At 44.1% G+C, this 17,762-nt stretch overlaps 3 protein-coding genes across 4 annotated transcripts; 1 reads left to right on the top strand and 2 right to left on the bottom strand.

Annotated features, from left to right (window-relative positions):
- The first annotated feature begins 2,891 nt into the window (after positions 1-2,891).
- Positions 2,892-4,672, top strand: crx (cone-rod homeobox). Of its 2 annotated transcripts, none has more exons than XM_067228712.1 (3): positions 2,892-2,988; positions 3,605-3,780; positions 4,034-4,672. In XM_067228712.1, exons 1-3 carry the CDS (start codon positions 2,892-2,894, stop codon positions 4,670-4,672), a joined length of 912 nt encoding a protein of 303 aa, XP_067084813.1. The 2 variants fall into 2 exon arrangements, with proteins under 2 accessions (XP_067084813.1, XP_067084814.1); XM_067228713.1 differs by having other exon boundaries at positions 3,629-3,780.
- Positions 4,673-8,372: 3,700 nt separating this feature from the next.
- h3f3c (H3 histone, family 3C) lies at positions 8,373-12,270 on the bottom strand. The gene is made up of 4 exons (XM_067228734.1): positions 12,141-12,270; positions 11,168-11,308; positions 10,773-10,926; positions 8,373-10,291 (listed from the first exon to the last, which is right to left on the bottom strand). The coding sequence occupies exons 2-4, from the start codon at positions 11,293-11,295 to the stop codon at positions 10,163-10,165; spliced, it is 411 nt and encodes a 136-aa protein (XP_067084835.1). The 5' UTR covers positions 11,296-11,308; positions 12,141-12,270; the 3' UTR covers positions 8,373-10,162.
- A 1,292-nt stretch (positions 12,271-13,562) lies between these two features.
- plekhb1 (pleckstrin homology domain containing B1) lies at positions 13,563-16,098 on the bottom strand. The gene is made up of 6 exons (XM_067228733.1): positions 16,062-16,098; positions 15,015-15,167; positions 14,797-14,896; positions 14,528-14,567; positions 14,157-14,244; positions 13,563-13,696 (listed from the first exon to the last, which is right to left on the bottom strand). The coding sequence occupies exons 1-6, from the start codon at positions 16,096-16,098 to the stop codon at positions 13,563-13,565; spliced, it is 552 nt and encodes a 183-aa protein (XP_067084834.1).
- Positions 16,099-17,762: the final 1,664 nt, after the last annotated feature.

Genomic DNA, 17,762 nt, shown 5'->3' on the forward strand with positions numbered 1-17,762 from the left:
AACACAAAGTGTTTCCACACAATTGCAAATTGCCACTGTGTTGGGGATTAGGGATGTGTGTGTTTGTGTAGGGGCGGGGGGGGGTATTAATGTGTGTGTGTGTGTGTGTGTGCTGTGAGTGATTGCGACTGACAGCACACTCTGTTTTACTGGCTGGCCAGCAGATTTACCCGACCCGTTTTAGACATTTTAATCTGGATTAAGCATTGCAGTGTGTCAGTGAGGACATGGCCCAGACTATTCTCCTCCCTCCATCCTGTCCACCTCTTCACCTGGTTTTCCTTCTCCACCCCTCCACCTATCTATTTCCACCCCATCACCGAGATCCGAGTGCCAACCTCTCTTGGATTCTTGCAACCTCTCTTTTTACAGTTTTTTCTATTGTTTTGGTTGTTTCCTGGCTTGCCCTTCCTTCAAAACCTGAGTCTCCTTTGCCGTTCTGTCTGTTTGCATCTCTCACTCCTTCTCTGTCTTTCTTTCTCTCTCTCTCTCTCTCTCTCTCTCTCTCTCTCTCTCTCTCTCTCTCTCTCTCTCTCTCTCTCTCTCTTTCTCTCTCTCTCCTTCTCTTTCTCTCTCTCTCTCTCTTTCTCTCTCTCTCTTTTGTCTTTGTATTACAGTCAGTTCTCCAATTTAAAATAATCCCAAACCTCTTCCATAGCACCAGTTGGCACGCGTGTGTGTGTATGTGTTTGTATGTGTGTATGTGTCTGTGTGTGTGTATGTGTCTGTGTGTGTTTAGAGGGTGGGGCACGTGGCAGCATGTGTCTAGGGATTACAGCAGCTCAGAGTTTTTCCCTACTTCTCTAATTGCTCGTGCAGCTCCATGTCTATCTGTCCCCTAATCTAGCGGATCTGTCATCTGGGAATATGTGTTCTACGTTTGTACTGATATAAAATTATATTATATATATAATTTATAAATATATTATATATTATATCCTTGTCAATAATATAACCAGAACTGGTCAGAACACAGAAAATAATGATGACTGGAAACTGGTCAAATCTTTGTTAGAAAACATTAAAATGTTCTTCAATTGTCAACCCATCGTCATTCTGGATCAAAATCCATTACTTTTATTTCGGTTTACATAAATTCAGAGGTAAGCTCTATTTGTGAAGTCCTACTATTACTCAACACTTGTTAGTTTCAAAACTTAACATGTTTTTTTCTTTGTCTTTGTATTTATCTTTTTGCTCATCTAATTTATTTTACACATCATTATTTATAACTGACACCAACATACGTCCGCACGTGTAACACTAAAACAACTTTATTGTAACGAAATGTTTTGAATAAAGTATTACAACATAAAAAATAAACAGAGAAGAAATACACATATTTTAACAATGTTTCCGACTGCTGTTGCCAAGCACTTCTCTGTTCTGTCTTACTCAACCAATAAAGTTAGTCCATGAAAGTATTGGTCCCTGGGTTCGATATCTTGTCTCAAATCTCCTGGGATTCGTTGGTTGATGTAAAGTCAACCTGAAAAAGTCTTCATCGTCAAACTGTGCCCGAAAAGAACCATATACCGTCTGCTCGTTCTTGTTTTTGGATGTTTCAAAAAGTTGTATTCATACGTCAGTTTAATCCACCTGCAGTTCCTTCTGTTCTGTTGTTTGATATCACAATATCTCTTTGAGTGTGTCTCTCTACAACTGAATGGATTGCTCTCTCGTTCCTGCCTTTATCTGGAGATAAGATACTTACTTTTCAGATAAAGCATATTATGATAAATCAAATGAGCTTTGTGGGTGTTTGTGAATTTGTGTGTGTGGGTGTGTGTACATGCGTGTGTGTTCGTGCGTGTATTTTCGAATGTGTTGAGATCACATAGTTTATTGCACAGGTTTAACGCAGTTTACAGTAATCTGGTAACGATCTGACAACACAACAACATATTGGTTAAAGAAACTCAAGGTCCAGATGTAAACAGAGAACAAAAAACTTTCTGAAGGCACAATCAAATGTGGCAATTTCTTCTAACAAATTGTTTTATTTGATCACAATAAAAGAGGGTAGAATTTGATTTTGTAGAATTCCCATTAATGTATTTAAATTACAAATGAAAATTACATTTTGGACAATGTTCTTATGGACTTTATTATCAGGTCTTTCATTATCATGTGGGCCTATAGGCCTAATAATTTGTTTAAATCTAAGTCATATTGTTCTAATTTCCGAAAGATAGACATTCGATGTCCATATTATATTAGTTGTTTTTCAGTTTTCCAAATAATTATATAGATTTAGTTCTTGGTGGACTGTTTTATGTGAAAAACGAAATTTACTTTGAATTGAAATATATGGCAGCCCATAGAGACAGCCGAAGCGAGATGGAAAGAGGGAGAGAGAAATAGAGAGACTGAGAAAGAGAGAGAGAGGGAGAGGGGGAAGAGAGAGAAAACGAGAAAGAGAGAGAGAAGGGAGGGGTTACTGTGCATCCACTTTGTACCTCTAATTAGCTTGTGCGGTCGGTAAAATTACTCAGTGTAGCGGTATCACCCCGACGCATCGGAAGCACGCGCCTTTTACCTGTACCAGGCTTGCAGACATCGGGAAAGGAAGGATCCTCGCACTTTCATCATGTCCCAAACTCATGAGAGCATTTGAATCCTGTCTAACTCCAAATGCTGCTATAGTATCGGGTCAGTGAAGTAAAAATAGAGAAGATAATAGATAAGGGTGCTCTGTCATAAACTTTTGGACATCTCCACAGACAGTGACGCGCTCCACTAAAGGCATTCAGTACACAGCTCAAGGTGGACCGTATTTACAAACTTTTGAGAATCTACGGAGAAGCACTAGGAAAGTTCATTCTGTGGTTTTCCGTGTCTGTTCAGAGAGGAAACCGAGTGGACGAAAGGACTTAAATCCTCACGCAAAGATGATGTCCTACATCAAGCAGCCTCATTACTCCATGAACGGGTTAAATCTGCCTGGTCCCGGCATGGATCTTCTACACACTACAGTGGCATACCCCTGTGAGTATCATTTCATCTTTATTTGACCGTTAAACATCTTTGTTTCTTGTAGGCCCATTTCAAATAGCCAAATACTATCTAGCTTTACGCGCAAGGATGGCCAGGCTCGTGCGTAACACAGGTAAAACATTCAAATACAAATATTTTTTCAGATAAGCGACGTCAAATGTAGTTTCAAGACTTTTACTATTTACTAACTTAGCTTAGTATTAGACTACCACTAAGAGGTGAATTATAATTTCAACTGTAAACATTACGAGGTCAGAAAGTATTTCGAAATTACAATTCAAACCATCATTTTATCGCATAGAAATCTATTTAATTGCTATATATCTCCTACGAAATATGACATAGAATAGTCCACATCTACGTGCTCAGGTATTGCATTCAACCTGTCTATTAGCAATGTATTGGGCTCCGGTAAAACAGATATCGTTCAGATAGAAAAATAACTTCTAAATCACCCAAATTAAAATGTTCAACAGGATATGTTAAATAGGCGTACGTCCTGTAAAAAAAAAATTTGTATCATTGTAGGAAACCTCTCTTTGACATACAGAATTTTGAGTGTTCTCATTAATCATGCCAACCGATCATTACCATTATTATCACACAGTTTCTGTATCTCTGGATTTCTCAGCCACCCCGCGGAAGCAGCGGCGCGAGCGCACCACCTTCACGCGCACGCAGCTGGACATCCTGGAGGCTCTGTTCTCAAAGACGCGCTATCCAGACATCTTCATGAGAGAGGAGGTGGCCCTCAAGATCAACCTGCCCGAATCACGAGTCCAGGTACGGTCAGGACAAGGTGTCTGAAACGCAACCTGAGTCTAGGTGCATGACGTGCAGAGTTTTGAGTGTTTGGGAGAGTTTTAGTGGGCACGTCAAAACAACAGCTCTGCCAATTGTAGAAGCCGTTGGTGTGAGATTGCTTTAAATAACGTAAAGCCTCAGGGAAAGCGATGGCAGTTGTGTACGTAAGACGAGTGAATGTACCGCGCGATGATTAGGCTATACCGTTAATAACGTGTGTCCGTCTCTGCAGGTCTGGTTCAAAAACCGCCGCGCCAAATGCCGCCAGCAGCAGCAACAGAGCAGCGGCCAGTCCAAGCCCCGCCCCCCCAAGAAGAAGACGTCACCGGCCCAGGATCCCAACCCCCCCGACCCCGTCGGCAACCCTTCCGGGTCCTACAGCCCCTCCCCCATCCCCCAAGGCCCTTCCCTGGCCCCCAGCTCTAACCAGGGCAACGCAGCCGTATCCATCTGGAGCCCTGCCATATCACCCCTCCCCGACCCTCTGGCATCCTCTGCTGCTCCCTGCATGCAGCGCCCCTCCGCTTACCCCATGAGCTACGGCCAGCCCTCCGCCTACACCCAGGGCTACACGGGCACCTCCTCCTACTTCACCGGCCTGGACTGCAGTGCCTACCTGTCCCCCATGCACTCGCAGCTTTCCGCCACCGGGGGAGCCCTCAGCCCCATCACCGTCCCCTCCATGGGGGGCTCTCTGAGCCAGTCCCCGGCCTCGCTCTCCTCCCAGGGCTACGGCACAGCCTCCTCTCTAGGGTTCAGCTCCGTGGACTGCCTGGACTACAAAGACCAGCAGGCCTGGAAGCTGGGCTTCACCACTATGGATTGTCTGGACCACAAAGACCAGAATTCCTGGAAGTTCCAGGTCCTGTAGCGACGAGGAAGAGGATGAGGAGGAGGTGACAAAGTGGAGTGTGACAAGCTAACCTGTCTCAACGAGCCCCTCGCCAGAAACGGCTAACCCTGGCTGAGGTTCCTTTTAGTTTTGTTGTCTTTTATTCTAAGTTTCTTGTTTGTTTGCTTGTTTTTTTTGTGTGTGTGTGTGTGGGTTTTATTTTCTTCCTCAAAGCAACCCCTGTAGAATGTGTCTTTCTTTCAGGGGAGGGGAGAAAGCTGGAAACGGGAGCTGCTCATATCTCTCGTCTCTAAATGCAGGACATCAAATAGGCCTACTCTCTCTCCCTCGTGCAGTTCAACAGGGACAGAAGGCCAGTCCTCCAGAATGGACAGAAACTCAGAAACCGATCTTGCTGCGCTCGGTTCCAAACCTGTGGAACCGTATCAAGAGAACCCGACGGTTCCTCTTTGGGTTAACAGGTTATAACCACCAACCTCTCTATCGTCGCTCAGCAAATGCTCTTTATTTACGTAGATTTTAATGTTGATGGCTTGAATGTCGCTTGTAAGAAACTCAGTTGTAGGAGGTGGGAGGCCTAAGGCTCGGCTTACAAGGAGCTTTGACCTTTTCTCATCGTCACGTCTCTCTCTGAAGGGACCATCAGTATTGGTTAATTTGAGTTTTTAGTCATATGTTATCTTTGCTTCAGTTTAGATCGTCATTTGGATATTTTGACACTTGTTTCGGAAGCTTATTTATTATTAAGGTGTTAGGCTAGCGCCATTGCTATTCTATATGAAACAACTTATCTTTCTCAATGTTTTGTTTTGTGACATTAAAGCTAACTTGAATACAAATTTGCCTACCGATAATCCTGATTTTGTGAGTTTCAAAATGAGAGTTCCGTATCTGACATCGTGGCAATGATATATTACCTGAAGGACTCTTTCATTTGAGAAACATCAATGGGTTCTGAGTGAGTTCAGAATCCAGTCAGTTTCTTTTCAGGCAGCATAAGTGGTAATGTGTCAGAAATGTAATAGAGTTTGTTCTCTAGTTCCTCTCTGGTGTGTTTCATATTCAGGGATATTCACCCTGTCCTGAATATCTGTCTCTGCTCTATCTTGCTGTCGGTTATTTTTGCTGATCTGATTCTGGGAGTGGCCCAATCCTCTTAGCTTCCCTTCAGCAATGCCCTAAGTGAATTAGTCAGGATTACTCCCTGTCCCTCTGTCCCTCTCTCTCTCTCCCCCATCTCTGTCTCTCTCCCTCCCCCATCTCTGTCTCTCTCCCTCCCCCATCTCTGTCTCTCTCTCCCTCTCTCGCCCATCTGTCTCTTTTTCCTTCCTCCCCCTTCTCTTTCTTCCTCCGTCCACCATCTTGTGTCCTTGTCCTCTCTCTCTTCCCATATTCACAGTATGTAGGCGTCAACCTGTCTGTTTGTCTTTGCTTTACGCTGTCCTCCACTTCGTTTGTTCTCTCCTCTCTCCTCAGTGGTTGTGTCTCCTTGCAACATCATGCAACCTGTCTGCCTGCCTGCCTGCCTGCCTGCCTGCCTGCCTGCCTGCCTGTCTGTCTGTCTGTCTGTCTGTCTGTCTGTCTGTCTGCCTGTCGGCCTGTCAGTCTGTCTGTCGGCCTGTCTGTTAGCCTGTCTGTCAGCCTATCTGTTGGCCTGTCTGTCTGTCTGTTCTTCCTCGTGTCCGTGCTTCTCTATAAACGTTTCCTAGTCCAGGCCTCTGACCCCAGGAAGGCCTCCCATGTCCCTCCTCAGCCTTCATCTCTCCCTTTTATCTTCGAACCTGAGTGCTTTGGCTGTGACACGTGGTTTGTTGTCCCTCCAGTAGACACCAGGCATATCCACTCTTTCTTACCCTCCCTCCCCTCCACAAAACTCTGCTGACTATTCTGTAATCCCTGGCTGACCTGGTTACAGGCATGCAACACGACCACAAGTCAAGTAGAAATACTGTACTTGTTTGTTTCATTCTGTTTTGGTTCATGGGCATTAAAAGTGAGTTTAGGATATCTAAAGAAACTGAAACAAATGTACATATACAGTGATTAAGGAAAAAGTGGTGTACCTTTAGAACATTTAATCTAAAACTCCCCCATGTCTTCTTCTTCACACACCGGTACAAAATATTTTACATGGATTAAAAATCTGTCAAATACACAGTAAGGCAGCAATTATCTCCCATCGTGATAAATAATTGAAGGCTGCATTTTTCAAAATACAACTATATCACTGAAACTCTGAAAGTATAGAGGAAAAGGCAGGGTTTCTGCGCATCCGACTCTGCCCTAATCCCACTTTGAACCAGTTTTAATCCCAGCGCACTCCCTCTCTGCGGTCTGATTGGTTAATCCCTGCCTTTATTCCGGTGCCCTGATTGGTTAATCTCTCTCGGTGGCTGCAGTGTGGGGGGTAATCTGGCCATCAGCACTGAGAGTTTCAGACAGACATTTGTGCCGTAATCCCTGCCTGGAACAGATGTGTTGGGGGGTGGATCACATGACCCCCCTGGTCCTTGAGCCTTGGGGAAGGTGAACACACACAGGCTCAGGCCCGGGTGAGCAGGTCGGGCGAGCATGTCGGACGAGCACGTCGACAAGAGGAGGCGGCCATCTTCCTTTCCTGCTCTTGAAGAGACTGCTTGTGGCCTTTTCTATCCCTGCTCCTCTCACCTGCGGCCCCTCTCAACCTTGTTGCACGGAATGATGCTGCAGTTCGACCACCGGGCCGTATTAGGGCTCTTTCTTCACCTGTGGTGTAGTGGTGACTGAAAAAGTGGCATGTATAAAAAATAAATAAAAGAATCTACCGGAACAAAACACATTTTTTCGTTAGGGGTGGTTTACAAGTGGGTATTTACTGTGTCCATACAAACATGAAAGGGTAAACGCTGTATAACTGTATATGGTATCCGACTGGTCATCACCGCTTCTACCAACTGCTTTCTGGGTTCCTGTTAGGTGTGGCACTATGAGGCCGAAGAAGGTAAACATACTTGTGTGTACACTGGAGCCGACACACACACACAGGAGAGCAGACACACACACACACACACACACACAGGAGAGCACACACACACACACACACACAGGAGAGCACACACACACACACACACACACACACAGGAGAGCACACACACACACACACACACACACACACACACAGGAGAGCAGACACACACACACACACACAAAGGAGAGCAGACACACACACACACACACACACAGAAGAGCACACACACACACACAGGAGAGCAGACACACACACACACAGGAGAGCACACACACACACCCACACACACAGGAGAGCAGACACCCACACACACACACACACACACACACACACACACACACACACAGGAGAGCAGACACACACACACAGTCAACTGAATGAAGATGGTATCTTGAGTTAACAACAGACACCGCTCACACAACAGTTCACCGCCGGACACCAGCCACATCCACTGGTGCTGGTCCACGTTCTACTGCACAGCTACACAGGACACAGGAGGATATGTAACTGCACAGCTAGACACAGAAGACACACACAGGAAACAGGAGGATATGTAACTGCACAGCTACACAGGACACAGGAGGATATGTAACTGCACAGCTACACAGGACACAGGAGGATATGTAACTGCACAGCTAGACACAGAAGACACACACAGGAAACAGGAGGATATCTAACACAAATATTCAAATGAAGAAACCCAACAGGCTATTTTGTGTAACATCTATTTATTACCACGATAATATGAGAAATTTTGAAAATACAAAGATCAGCTCATTTAAACATCTGAAAATCTTGAGGAATAAGAAAGAAAAAAAAAAAAACGTAAGAAAAAAAAAACTAACATGAGGTTATATTGTTCCATCACAATTATTTTTTGAGAAAACGACTGATTTTATGGACTGGTCATCGATAGAGTGAAAAAGACAGGGGACACCCAAACGAAAAGAGTAATTCTTGCTACCAAGCCGACCCTTCAACTGTAGTTACAATTAATGCTGATCTACATAGACACATGTAGAGTAAGATGGATGGAGGGAACATGGATGAAGACGGGATTGTGGAGCTAGACTGAACAAGAGGTTATCATGTAGCTCCCCCTTGTGGCTGCCGTCGGAATAGCAGAACCCTTTCCTGATTTTTCCAAACAGAAGAAAAATAGAAATAATTCTGAAAAAACAGTGAGTTTGCCATGTGGAAAACGTAGATCCTTTTACACCATAATTTGAGTGGTAAAAATAAAACGACATAGTATGTCTGAATTATCAAAAAAGAAAAAGAAATTGACACCATATCCACATTTATAGTTATCAATATTTTTTAAGTAACCACTTTTTTTTTTCTTCTTTTTTTTTTCTCTGCGAATACAATTTGTTTGACTGATCAGAACTCACAAACACACACTAACAACAGAACAATATTGCTCCCCTTCCACCATAGAGGTGGAATTACAAGTAAGAGAGGGGACAAGTAAGCGGTCAAGTTCCAGGTAAAGAGGAAGGTGAAGGAAGCGTTGACGTTCAGAGTGGGTGGGAGGCAGACAGGGAGGGAGGCAGAGAGGCAGGGAGGGAGGGAGGGAGGGAAGGAGGCAGGGAGAGAGAGAGGCAGGGAGGGAGGCAGACAGGGAGGGAGGAAAGGAGGGAGGCAGGGAGGGAGAGAGGCAGGGAGGGAGGGAGGGAGGGAGGGAGGGAGAGAGAGAGGGAGGCAGGGAGGGAGGGAGAGAGGGAGGGAAGGAGGGAGGCAGACAGGGAGGGAGAGAGGCAGACAGGGAGGGAGGCAGGCAGGGAGGGAAGGAGGCAGACAGGGAGGGAGACAGGGAGGGAGAGAGGGAGGCAGGGAGGGAGACAGAGAGGGAGGGAGGCAGGGAGGGAAGGAGGCAGGGAGGGAGGGAGACAGAGAGGGAGGGAGGCAGGAAGGCAGGGAGGGAGGGTTCAGACAGGGCAGAGGCAGGGCAGAGGCAGACAGGCAGGGAGGCCGGGGGGGTTAGTTTTAGTAGCACCCTGCTGTGGAAGTTGCTGCTCCCCTTAAGCAGACCAGCCCCCCCGCCCCTCAGCTGCAGGCTGTCTGTCACCCCCAAGAAACACACACACACAACCAAGCAACGTTGCACTTAACAAACTTTCCGTTCTATGTGTGTGTGTGTGTGTGAGGTGTGTGTGTGCGCGATCGATCAGCAACATCTATTACATGCACGAAAAAAAGGTTACCCTAAAACATCTGTCGAAGACAAAACTCTGAGCGACAACGCTCCAACACAATTCTATCCCACCGTAACCACGGTTACTCTAAAGTCTACCAAGATAGCAGGGAGAGGGGGGTGGTGAGGGAGGGAGGGGGGGCTGGGGGAGGGAGAGGGGGGCTGGGGGAGGGAGAGTCGGGGTTGAACGGGAAGAGGGGGGGATAGTGAGAGGCGACGAATACGAAAATAGGGGAAGTGAAACATTAAAGAGAGAGAGGGGGAGAGATAGGTGGGAGGGGGGGGAAGGGGGCGGAGTCTGGTCTTAGGCGCGCTCCCCGCGGATACGGCGTGCCAGCTGGATGTCTTTGGGCATGATGGTGACACGCTTGGCGTGGATGGCACACAGGTTGGTGTCCTCGAACAGGCCCACCAGGTACGCCTCACTGGCCTCCTGCAAGAGAGAGACATGCAGACGGAGGGATCAGAGGGGTCAGGTCACCTTGTTTACATTTACATTTAGTCATTTAGCAGACGCTCTTATCCAGAGCGACTTACAGTAAGTACAGGGACATTCTCCCCGAGGCAAGTAGGGTGAAGTGCCTTGCCCAAAGACAAAACGTAATTTTGCACGGCCGGGAATTGAACCAACAACCTTCTGATTAATAGCCTGACTGCCTAACCGCTCAGCCATCTGACTCCCTCCCTGACTCCCTCCCTCTTGTTGGCACCCGCAGGTAGATTCTGTTTGCAGAATGTCTTGACAGACATTTTAGAGACACGGTAGACCCTCACACAGACGTGATAAAAGTCCTCATTGTTCTATTCATCACTAAAGCTAAGAACAATTTAAATAGAATAACAACATTTTATTACTCTTAATGTAGTTATTATTTTTACTAGTCCCCACCCCCACCGACCCCCCACACACTCACCTGCAGGGCTCCGATGGCAGCACTCTGGAAGCGCAGGTCGGTCTTGAAGTCCTGGGCGATCTCTCTCACCAGGCGCTGGAAGGGCAGCTTGCGGATCAGCAGCTCAGTGGACTTCTGGTACCGACGGATCTCTCTCAGAGCCACGGTCCCGGGCCTGCAACCAGAACACATAGTAAGGGGGGGAAGGTTAGGACGATTTTAAGGTCTGTGATTTAGGTTTTGGAGCCTGGTTGCAAATTTGTATACATTTATCTGGATCTTTTATCCAAACCGAAAAACAAATCGTGCATGGAAAGTTGTGTTTGCCATCTGTTGCGTTCGGCGGGGTACAACTCGACTTCACGGAGTTTGAACCCTAGTCCGCCTGTGAGTGTTGGAGGGAGCTGGTGTCGTACCTGTAGCGATGGGGCTTCTTCACTCCACCTGTAGAGGGTGCGCTTTTGCGGGCAGCCTTGGTAGCCAGCTGTTTGCGTGGAGCTTTTCCTCCGGTGGATTTACGGGCAGTCTGCTTGGTACGAGCCATTTCGAGTTATCACCTGAGAAAACGACGAAAAACAACGCGACGTCAACAACTGTGCTTCTGTTGACGCGCTACCACAACGTGTTTACTTTCTGTTTTGCAAATCAGTTATTTTGTCTACAGATCAATACATCGTGAACAGCATTTTTCAATTTGTCGAATATGATAAGCTTATAGTGAATCGTTATGATGTATCGTCTTCATTTGAGGTGGCTTTGGTAATATGTATTTTGATAAACAGCTGTAATAACAATGTGGCCAGTCTAAAAGCGCTAGATACTGATTTAACCAATCAGACGAGTATTGAGACCTCAATGTAAAACTATCCAATCCGATCGTCAATGTCGTAGTTGACGACCAATCGAGTCATTTTGTGCAGACCGTAGGGGCGCGTGGATGAATGTAGTCCCGCCTCTAACCGCAAGATTATGGCGGCCTCAGATGGAGGAGCAATCGAATGAGCCTACCAATGTTAAGGCAAAGAGCGGGACATAAACTTTTAAAAATCTCTCAAAAACTACAAAATAAATGTGACATCGAATATTAGGATATCAAAGTAGACAAATGTAGGTATCCTAAAACTCGCTTAGAGTTTCAGGCGAACGTTTGTTTATATCGTTTGAGCGAAGTAAAAATGCACATGAAAGTGGAGCGGAATGTTCTCTCTGCCTAGACCAGTGGAAGTAGAAAGCCCCTTTCTCTGGCATCGCGGCAGTCGATTCTCCATTTCTACACCGTAAGAATAAAAGCCTATTTTGATATAAAATTAAGTTTAACAAATCAAAAACTTTTACAAAACGGTAATTAAGTGTTTTAGACAAAAATATATGGTAAAATTTGGAACTTACCTGGAGTGAATACACACGTTTTTTCGTTGAGAAATAAATGTTATGGTTGTCACCAGTGTCAGTATTTACTATCTCTCACACAATGGAAGCTGTGAGTCCAGAAGGAAAATGGCTGCTGTGTCAATCATCCGTCTCCCATAATGCAACTGAATTCATTTCTAAACTGTTTTGATATTTTCGCGGAAATATCCAAGTTTTTCGGTTGTTTTTCCTCGAGTTTTCTTGAGGCGATCTTTGGATGTTTACATATTTAGAACGTTTACGTCTATTACTTATTAGATTATTTTTCGAACCTATTTTTATATAGGCTATTCTAGAGTGGATTTACTGAGTTGTAGCCTATTTTACCAGTTTTAACAAATGTAAGTGATCACTCAATATATGCAGTAGGCACGTTAAATAATTTATGACTTTCCTAACTCGACTTTTATTATTCAGAACAGTTTTAAAGGTAAAGGTAAGACAGTTGCAACATTGTCTTTAGACATTTTATCTGATTGATCACTTTATAGGCCAACCTGGGAAGATAAAAGAAGACACCTAAAACGGTTTGGTTGGTGTGTCAGACATTTTTAGCCATGTAACAGTAAGGTCACATATTCTGACGACAGCTATAAAAATATATGACCTCTTGTGCCCAGGTGACCTCCCTGTTACATGGCTGAAAATGTCTGACGCTCCAATCAAACCATCTCAGGTGACTTATATCCTTGCCATGTATTATAACCAAAAGACAGTCACCGATCTGGTCAACAGCTAGACCTGGGCACAAGAGGTCACATATTTTGATAGCCTTCGTCACAATATGTGACCTCAGTGTTAACATCTTGTTTGAAGGTTATTTTAAACAATACATGCAGCGTTCAAAGTAGCCTACTTATTAAAAACTCTACCTGTCCACAGTCCTCTGTCTCTCCCTAGTGGCTTCCTCTCAAACAGATGATGCTTGACATTTACTTCATAAGAATCATAAAACATGGGTTGATACATTTTTAATAAGCAAATTGGCAGTCAGAGACCATGACATGTTACAAAACTTGCTTAAATTAGCATGTGGTCCCTTGGCAACGAATCTCAGGCAAATGTTCATTATTGTTGTTTTTTTTTTTATACACATTTGATAACCAGACCAAACTGTACAGTACTGAGGACAAAACATACACAACTTATTTACAAGATATTTCCTCTTCACATAGGCCCTATCCAATTTTGGATTAGCTTCACCATAAGAAGGATGGTAGCCTATTCACACTAAGAAAAAAAAAACACAATCGGAGAGACAAAAATAAACAACATTTTGTAGCCGTTAGGCCAATAGCATCATCACTAAGTAGTTGCGTCATACTAAAGCCTCCGTGCCTATCAGTTAATGTTCTCGAAGAGGGAGGCCAGGGAAAAACAGGCAGGAATCCAGAGGTTCTTTCAACAGAACCAGAACGGCATCCAGAGAAAGGAGCGCATGGCAGCGCCCGCCGCCATTCCAGCGAGCATCCCCAGAACAATCTGCTCCCCGAAGTCATCGTAGGGGTCCCTCTGGATGATCACATGATGTGTACCTGAGTGTGAGGGGAACCGAATGAGCTCTCAGGTGTGCACGACGCAATGCAAGTTTAATGGAACAGAAACAAGGTTTCATAATGACACAGGTTATATTATATATGGGGGTCAGATGGTTGAGCGGTTAGGGAGTCAGGCTATTAATCAGAAGGTTGTTGGTTCAAATCCCGGCTGTGCAAAACGACGTTGTGTCCTTGGGCAAGGCACTTCACCCTACTTGCCTCGGGGGAAATGTCCCTGTACTTACTGTAAGTCGCTCTGGATAAGAGCGTCTGCTAAATGACTAAATGTAAATATTACAGCTACTGAAATGCAGTGCTAAATTTGGATTATTAGTTGTTACTTAGTTATATGATGAATAATATCAATCATCCTATTGGACTGTTTATTATAATCACATGACTCAAGGAGGCGTTGGTTTTACACGTTTTTTTTGTAGATGCCCACACGTGTCCTTACCTGAGCCAGGCGGGAGATTGACGGTGTTGTGGCCGCAGAGCGGGACAGATTGGTATGAGTCATCGTACGGGTCATAGGTAAACACTGCCTACAGGGAAGGAAGATTAACACCTACTTAGCATCGAGCTACTTCTGAATCTCAAAGTCGATTGCAATGAGTTCTAGAATGTCTTATCTGGAACTAATTACAGTGAAAGAAGAACCATTTAAAGATGTTTTAAATTAAAGAACCATAAGGTTCGCAGAAACCCTTATAAGGGGCTTTTTTCCTCTATAAGTGCACTGTAGCACCGATAGCACTTACAACGACTTTGTATATGTTTAGGGTTGATATAAGGCAGCTCAATGTGAATTGTTACTCATTAACTTACTGGATTTCGTTTTGCCTCCATAACAGTCAACTTCCATGCTCTGTGAGGACAAGTAAAGAGAAAATGAATGAATGGATATTTGTCGCAAACAGCCTATATATTGACATGTATACATGCATGTTATACACTGAACAGTCTGAATGTGTATAATGAGAGAGTGAGGGGAGAGAGAGAGAAAGAGACAGAGAGAGATAGAAAGAAAGGGGTGAGGTCAAGGGAAAGGGAGATGTATACAGAGAGAGAAAGTAGATAATAGTAGGTGGTCTTACAGCGCCTCATCTTCACTGTTGGCACACGCGATGATCTGGGAGCCATCTTTCAGCTGGATCACTAGTAGGTTCTCTCTAGGGTGACTCTCAGGGGGTACAGCTGATCAAAAGACAACAAGTTACTTGTTTGCGTGTACACACACACACACACACACTCTCACACACTCTCTCTGTATCTCTGGGTAACCTCTCTCTCACACACACCACACAGAACCCACCTCCACACTCGAGACCGATCATCACATCCACACAGCTCGTCTTGAGGTTGACTCTGTGTTCGTACTCGCGTCTGCTCTCCGTCTTGTAGAACACCAGACTCCCGTCGATCCACAGGTCACACCAGTTCAGCTTCCAGCGCTTGAGGACGGAGCCTGAAGAGAGGGGCGGACAGTGGACAAGGTGATGGTGGACAACTGTTAATGTCTGACTGTCCAAGGAAAGTGTACTGATAATGTTTTCCATACCATTCATTCTACTCTAGTCAGAATATAGTCTAATTTGGGATGCTGGGTTATCACAGAATTAAGTGATGATTGATTTAGAGATAAGGAGCCCACAGTCATTTCAAGCGCCTCCATGAAGACTTAATAATTATTCGGGCATTTTAGGGCTTATTTCACGTGTGGTTGTCCCATCCACGTAAAATACAAACATGCTTGTCTGTTGGTGTCATGCATTCAAAGGAGTGCTGCCCCATTGGTTGTCTAATTGCCCAGAGAGTCATTGATTGGGTAACTCAGATAGTTAATTGGATTAAGGATGAATAGAGGGCGGATTGTAGTTTCATAACACTAAGCGTTTCCACATTCCAGAACCACTCCATTCCTCCAGTTTGTTTTCTGCCACTAGCTCATTGACTTTATTTTATGTAACTTTTACCTCATGAAATCATCCACTGTTAACCAGGACATAGATTTCAAAACAAAGCAAAGATAGACAGTGTGTACTTCTTTAAACTTCTTCAACTTCCAAATCCTTCTTCTTCCTCAATCTTTCAGCTAGAGCCACCATTTAAACTTTAAACGTTGACAAAACCCTAAACTATTTTTAGATAATGCCTTTCCTCTCTCTTCTTGTCTCCCACAAAACCGTTCCTTTGGTCTTGTTTATCTGTTCAGGCTTTAGGCATACATGTGATATCTCGTCAACTCTGTAATTAGTTTTCATCTGAGACACTATGTATACCACATCTTCCATACATTAATCATTTTTGTTGACATGATACACTGTATACCCTAATTGATAATAATATCAAAGCGACTTACCCTTTCTCCATAGCAAGCCTGATTTAAGCAACGCCATGGCTCCAAAGTGGCGTCAGAGTTGCTGTTTTCGCAAATAATCCAAAGAGGAAATCTGGAGTGGAGTTAGAAGCGTTTGTGTTCCACAAGCCAAGACGGACAATAAAAATACCCTCTGAGGATTTCCCTGTGAGGAGCTTGAATTTATGAAAGCTGACCGCAACGGAGTCTTTGTTTTGTCTTGTGAGGAGACAGTGCGGTCTAATCCAGAAGTGAGAGGCCTGACCTGCTGGATAATTCAGGATTAGAAGCCTGGCTTGACCACACCTTCTCTCTCTCCTGACTCACCTTCCCTTTTCTGGCCATGATTCCTGTTCCTCAAACCTGCCTAGGTCTTTTAATCTGTCATCAGTGGCATTAACCTAGAAAAGAAAATATTGACTTGGTTTATGCAGTTATAATACAGACACACTCACACACACAAGTAGCACTGCTACCCCCAAACACTCACCTTAATCTATCTGTGGATTAACCCTAACTGTTTCACTAAGTCACTCATGTCATGAGAAACTTTTCCTACTTCCTTCAGCACTACATTTACATTTAGTCATTTAGCAGACGCTCTTATTAGCGACTTACAGTTAGTACAGGGACATTCCCCCCGAAGCAAGTAGGGTGAAGTGCCTTGCCCCAGGACACAACGTAATTTGGCACGGATGGGAATCGAACTGGCAACCTTCAGATTACTAGCCCGACTCCCTCACCGCTCAGCCATCTGACTACCTCAGCACTACACTGATCTGTGTCATTATCAAGCCTGTTACCTGTCTCACACGTGAAATGCAGATCTGTTGGCCTAAGTTATTGGCAAAGAAACTTAGTTTATATTTGATCTGTGTGAGATCAACATGGCTTTAGACTTTCCTAGAAGACTCCTGGCTGTTCAGAGTCTGAAGTCAGTGATAATGACCTATTTTCTGACAGTTATATCACAGTGACTCGGCTATGCTGGAGATGACTAGAATAACGGTCTTAATTTTCCCTGTGCACTAAATGAATTAGGATGGAAAAAAATAAATGACAGAAAAGATTACAGTGATAACTACACCTGAATTACTATATTTCCCTCCCCTAGTATCTTATTACATCATTGACAGTAGTAGGGCATATACATTTATATAATAAAATATTAATAATATTGTTCAGAGGTATATAATGATAAACAAACGGTAACCCATCAAGTACTTGTTTGCAAAGGGGTTTTTCAGAATCTGCCATAAACAGGATCTTATGTTTGATTTTATCTGTTTTCCAGACTGACACTACACATTGTAGCCACTAGATGCTGTCCACCATAGATGACCTTGACTGTCCTGCACCAAGAGTACAGCTATACTGTGAAGATCATGATGTTCACAATATGACAATAACAAAGAATCTGTTTGATTATGTGTGTGATTGGGGTTATAGCAAGATAAAACTAATAATATCAACAATGGGGATTCATATTGATATTACAATTATTTGTATAATTTTTTTTGGTTTTCTTTAATCAGTCACGGATGGTTTATGTAAATCAGTTGGGCCTATTTGTAAACTAAACACGAACTAAATACGTTCACTCATTTCTCACACACAAACCATTATAACCTAAACCGTGAGGGAATGTTATGTTTTATTCATAGTGTGCCCTCTATAGTAATTTAAGATGCCTCATTTACATTA

Source organism: Osmerus mordax, chromosome 25 (assembly GCF_038355195.1).
Source record: "Osmerus mordax isolate fOsmMor3 chromosome 25, fOsmMor3.pri, whole genome shotgun sequence".
Classification (NCBI taxonomy): Eukaryota; Metazoa; Chordata; class Actinopteri; order Osmeriformes; family Osmeridae; genus Osmerus; species Osmerus mordax.